This window comes from Brienomyrus brachyistius, chromosome 24 (assembly GCF_023856365.1).
Source record: "Brienomyrus brachyistius isolate T26 chromosome 24, BBRACH_0.4, whole genome shotgun sequence".
NCBI lineage: Eukaryota > Metazoa > Chordata > Actinopteri > Osteoglossiformes > Mormyridae > Brienomyrus > Brienomyrus brachyistius.
In genome coordinates, this window is record NC_064556.1 from 8,977,350 (window position 1) to 8,983,392 (window position 6,043).

The 6,043-nt window shown below is 40.6% G+C and overlaps 1 protein-coding gene across 1 annotated transcript; it reads left to right on the top strand.

Moving 5' to 3' along the window:
• The first annotated feature begins 542 nt into the window (after window positions 1-542).
• LOC125719842 (transcription factor Sox-3) lies at window positions 543-2,424 on the top strand. Its single transcript, XM_048994644.1, has one exon. The coding sequence runs from the start codon at window positions 723-725 to the stop codon at window positions 1,626-1,628; it is 906 nt and encodes a 301-aa protein (XP_048850601.1). The 5' UTR covers window positions 543-722; the 3' UTR covers window positions 1,629-2,424.
• The last annotated feature ends 3,619 nt before the right edge of the window (window positions 2,425-6,043 follow it).

Here is a 6,043-nt window from a genome sequence, read left to right on the forward strand (position 1 = left end):
ATATATATATATATATAATTGCTGTTATACTGAAACATCAGCTTCTTTTCGCTATGACATTACAGTTTATGTGTACTTTTCTGTCACGTGTACTTGTCCAATATATCATTATCCAATGTCCAAGAAACAAGCTTTACTGCGATGTCAATACAGTCCAATTACTTATTAAACCATTCATGCAAATTTTATTCTTCCACAGTTACAATTGTAATTGTGTTCTTCCACTTCGTGAGATAAGTAGGCTAAACATTTGTAAAGTATGACAGCGCCACATTAAAATAAACATTTAGTATGTCATATTCTGCCGCAGTCAAGAAATAATACAATAAAACATATCCCAATAATATGAATTAACTTGTAACTTGAAATTCATATTTTAACGACTTACCTCTAAACAGAACTCTTACCAACCCATTCCCTAGCTTCCACGGAGGATTGAACGCTCCTCTGTGATTGGCCAGTTTCAGCTCGTTGTAATGCTGTCAATCACTTTTCGAGGTTACTATTAAGAGCTCAGGTTGGAGAATAAGTTTTCACAGTTCTGTTCCACAGCCGAGAGAGTAAGAGTGGTTCGGCAAACGTAAAGAGACGAGAAGTAAGTGAACAGTTCAAAGTTAAGAGTTAGTAGAACTGAACGGTTTACTTAACCTTCCATTTACAGTGTTTTCTTTTTGATTTTATTTTTATTTTTCGAAGAAATTGAAGACTAAAACGGCAGTTGAATGTATAGCATGATGGAAACCGAGATAAAAAGCCCACTGCCGCAGCCCAATGCGGGGCCGGGGGGTAATAGCGGTAAAGGCAACGGAGCCAGCGACCAGGATCGGGTGAAACGGCCCATGAACGCTTTTATGGTCTGGTCCCGGGGACAACGAAGAAAGATGGCACAGGAAAACCCTAAAATGCACAATTCGGAGATCAGCAAGCGTCTGGGTGCTGACTGGAAACTTTTGACCGATGCAGAGAAGCGACCATTCATCGACGAGGCCAAGCGACTTCGAGCGATGCACATGAAGGAGCATCCGGATTATAAATACCGACCCCGCAGAAAAACCAAGACCCTGCTTAAGAAAGACAAATACTCATTGCCAGGAGGACTTCTGGCGCCAGGTACCAATGCCGTTAACAATTCTGTCTCAGTTGGACAGAGGATGGACAGTTACGCGCACATGAATGGATGGAGCAATAGCGCCTATTCCCTCATGCAGGACCAACTTGGCTACACGCAGCATCCTAGTATGAACAGTCCACAGATTCAGCAGATGCACCGGTACGAGATGGCAGGGCTGCAATACCCCATGATGTCCAGCGCTCAGACCTACATGAACGCAGCTTCAACTTACAGCATGTCGCCGGCATACACACCGCAGACAACCAGCGCTATGGGCTTGAGTTCCATGGCTTCGGTGTGCAAGAGTGAACCAAGTTCACCCCCGCCGGCAATCACGTCTCACTCTCAAAGAGCGTGCTTGGGAGACCTGCGGGATATGATAAGCATGTACCTTCCTCCCGGGGGAGACGGATCGGATCACTCTTCGCTTCAGACCAGTCGGTTACACAGCGTTCATCAGCACTATCAAAACACCGGCACTGGAGTGAATGGAACGCTACCGCTCACTCACATTTGAAAAGACTGAAACCTTGAAGTGCGTCGCAAACTTGAACGTTTTGATCTCTGAATTTAGAATTGAATTCCGAGGTTTTGTGTGTTGATTTGTTTTTCAAAAAGGAAAACAAATGCTCATCTCTCATGAAATCCCTTTAATCTTTTTAAGGGAACGTCCTGGAATGCGTGCCAGTACTGAGCCCAAATGAGTAATTCGTATTTCAGAGATTTTTATTTCGCGTCTTCTCAAGAAGAAGAATGGGGACTTATTTTGTTGCCAGTTTCATTAAAACGTCTTTCGGAAAGACTATTGAATGAGGAGGAAAAGTACACTATCACAAGTACATGTTTACAATTAAAATGTAGAATGTTTAAGGTTTGTGCCGGCAATGTCTAAATCTGTGTAGAGCTGGTTATTTTTATTTTTATGAATTTAGGTTTCAGGTCTACAGAAGACTGTGCGGCTCGCAAGCGGGAGTTATATTTATAGTAAGCTGTGTATTTTAATTTTCTTCATGAAGCTTGTGAACGTTTTGTCAACTTGTTCCTTTTTGGTTTGTGAGATTTTTTTGTGATATCTTTGACAGTAACAAGTTGATATATATCGCAATTGGAGAAATCTATTTAAACAGATGTTTCTACAGAATTTAAGATCATTCTCTATTCCAAAATGATAAATAAATTTGTACGAAGCACAACATGTGCCACTGACGATCTAATTTCTCTGCTGTATTGTACTGAAACAGGCGCGTTTTGACAGTTTAACAGAGTATGTCCTTAGTAATATAACAATAAAATATGATACTTGTGTTATAAAATGTCCACTTCGCAATTATAAACCGATAAACACTATTTTGAAATAGGACTTTGTGTATTTCCCTTTGCAAATTTTCGGCTTAAATTTATGCGAAGTCAATTCCAGATGTAAAAGGTTCTTGTAGTATTTGAAAATTTAACAAATGTATAACACAAACGGGTATAAGCGCTGCAAACGTGTAGTTTAAAAAAACGCGCGGAATGCTTAAACACATTTAAATTTCTGGGAACTAACTTGTAGCTGGGTAGTTTCTCCCCTCCTGCACAAAATCAATACATATTAAAAGAAGACACGTTCATATTAAGGTGGTGCATGAAAGGAAATTATATGCGCGTTTGCATAAACATTTTAATGGATTAATTCCCTTAACCCCTCCAGCTAAATGTTCCCTCCCAGTCAGTGTGTTTTTGTATGCCTGTTTGTGCATTACTGTAGGGCAGCACGATGTGGTGTGAGAAGACGCACGCCTAGAATCCATCCATCCACCATGTTCACAACTTCCTGCAGATTTTTGCAGTCGCTTTTAATTGGATCTGGAACAGCTCGACTGGTTTAAAATAGTTTCATATACATGGAGATTTAAACTCCGGGAAAACCACGACATATCAGGACACTGAAAGAACTAGGCCTACATGTAACCAAAATGACGAATTAATCTTGAAATTCTAACGATGATTAATAAAAGTTAAACACATGCTGAACCGCGAAAACGGAACGTTGTCATTCCAAAGCGAATTCTGTGTCTTTTACGCTGTTACATTGTATACGTGTTACTATCAGCAAAATACAAGAAGTTTGGTGAAATAAAATCACATATAAATCGTAGTCTGGTGGAAAGGGTAAGGGTGAGTGCGGTGTCTAAGTTTAAATGTTGTATATCGCCACAGGATACAAAGCAATTAAAAGGCATAAAGTTAATCTCTCTTCGCCGCCCACACTTGCTCAGGTTGAAGTTGATTCAGGTACAGTCAGGTATTTGCTCCCCACCCCCCTGCAATATGAGTTTCTTTTCTTGTTTGGGTTTGGCATTTTTAACAATTTCGCTTAATATTCATGTTGCACTCCTTAAATCATAATGAGGCGTTTAACCATAAACATTAAACTCAATGTCCCATTGCCAAGTCGTGTTAACACTCGGCGTAAAGTTATATATACAACCTTTAGTTCGACAAAATAATTTAACCAGTTTCTGTAGTTTTCGGTAACGTAGGAGACCGCGCGTGCTGGGACTTTTATATGCTATCAGTCTTATTAAGTATAATGAAAGACATACACTGATGCGTTATATACAAGGTAAACATCAAGATGTCGAATATGTCTTTAGTCTCATTTTCTGAAATTTGTGTGAAGTACGTTTCCAAAGCAATGCATACATAAAATTAAGAATGAAGCCAGGTAAAATGGAAATGTATTAAATATATGTTTATATTGGATATCCTTCATGAAGCATATGACATGAATCAAATGCTTCTCCATCATTCATAGCCTTATTAAACAGCTAAAAACGATGACACACATGTTACAGACATTTTCATAAAAGCCCAGCTGAGGGGTGAATACCATTGTTATTTTAGGTAAGTTCAAATGATATTTTTTATTTCAGTCCCTGAAAATATTCAGTCAAATATTTTGCATGAAATTGTATTTGCAATCAAAATGAAACGTAGTTTAACATAAATGCTATTAACACGTAAAGTTCATTTTTATATCCATCCATCCATCCATTTTCCAAACCGCTTATCCTACTGGGTCGCGGGGGATACTTGAATATTTATTTCTTAACTTTTTTTATGTGCTATGAATATAAATGCATTACAGTACAGGAAAGCTATATTAAAAGGTTAAAACTAATCGCTTATCTTGCCAAGGTCAGCGATACAATTTGTTTTAAAATGTTATTCGACTCTGCCTTTCAATGGCATAAAATATTGAGAAAAAAAACAGAGATTTTGGCAGGTAACAAAAATATGGCTTTCTTTTTCACATTTATTTCTGGTCATCCTGCTTATAATATTTAATAATGAAGTTTTAATGATAATTCCACTCACAAAAAGTAACCAAGGTAACAGGTTACGTGCTCTTGTGCAAGCGCGGAGACCATAAGAAGCAGGCCGTAAGGGCAGTTACGCCGGACTCCCGCGCCTAATACCATCACAGCGGGATGATCGCTGCAGGCCCCGCTGGACGTAGTGCCCTGTCCACAGAGAGGGACAGAGCAGCGTAGGGCTTGCTGAAGTTCCAACACACAATTCGCAACGCAGCTCCGACAACGGCAGCCAGGATTAGGCCTGCCCACCTTCATGGAAGAAAAAAAGATCATTGCATCCTCTCTGCTCTCACTGACATGGTTTTTAATCATTTAAAATCTCAAATAGCAGCTCAGCTGCCCGCTACCCCCTTTTCCTACTTTTAGAAATAGGTCGCTTTGCCCCTTCCTGCACAGCGCGTAACTGGTACCTCCCTTTGGTGCCCTTTTCTGATATTGCCAGAGTGACGCTGACTGTCAGCAGGCCTAATTCATGAAACAGTGCAGATCAGATAGTCGATGCTCAATTTAGGACTTCGAGGGGACGTTCCGCGGGAGACAGGGGATTATTGGACGAGCTCAGAACTATGAGTAGGACTGATACTGAGACTAAAATGTAGCTAATGGATACAGATCCGTCCCAAAACGTTTTTGAAAGTGTGCCGATCTTACGAGCATTATACAACCAGTTCTGCATGGCATGTAAGCAACACGTTTCTGTTCCATGACAAGCAGTCCCACAAATAAAGCAGGGAAAGGGATTCTCGTCCTTTCAAGCAGGTGTCACTCAGGCAGTCTGACTCTTGGCAGGCTATACTTCAGATGCTGAAAGCTCAGCATCTCTTCCCCCGAAACACAGTCTGAGTCACGTGACCATCACTACCCGCTCAGCAAACGCAGGCATACTCCACTTCCATGACCTTGCTGTGACTTAGCCTGTTTAACTCCTTCTCTAGAATAGACATTACTGGGTACATCCTTGAAAAAAAGCAAGGGATGGAAGCATTTCTGGTGGTCTATGTTTATACATGCTGCATTTGTGCTTGCATGTATGACATGGTTAAATAGTTTACCTCAAAGACCTAGCGTTATTGTTGATCTGCCTGATTGACTGAGCACTGACATCACTGCACCAATGGTCCAACCAGTCAAGCAACAATCTGAGAATACGCCTCCCTGTGTGCATGTTTTTGCTCATAATAAAGACTTGCAACGCGTCTGCGTTTAGACGGTTACCTTTTCGCAAGCGCTGGAGGTGTGGAAACACAATGAAATTTTAATAGGTGCACACCAGCATCTTGCACGGAGAAGTTATATTGAATTATTTTGTTATTTTACGTGATTCACGTGTTTCTTTTTTCTTGAAACTTAAATTGCCTTGAAACATCCAAGTTTGAAACAGGCTCAGAACTGGCCAGACTGAAAGGGTTCTGCGGCGAAAGGCTACTGGGAGAGTTTCTATCTCCCCAAGATGAGACTTGACCCTGGTGCTTACGGGAACCCAGCCTTTGTGAGGTCACGCACCATACCAGCTCACAGACATGCTTGGTCTCCTGTCCTAACTTCTACTCTTCAATAATGATAATATTTTTCT

Excerpts from the sequence above, each read along its gene's own strand:
- LOC125719842 (XM_048994644.1), top strand. The coding sequence starts at position 723 with ATGTATAGCATGATGGAAACCGAGATAAAAAGCCCACTGCCGCAGCCC.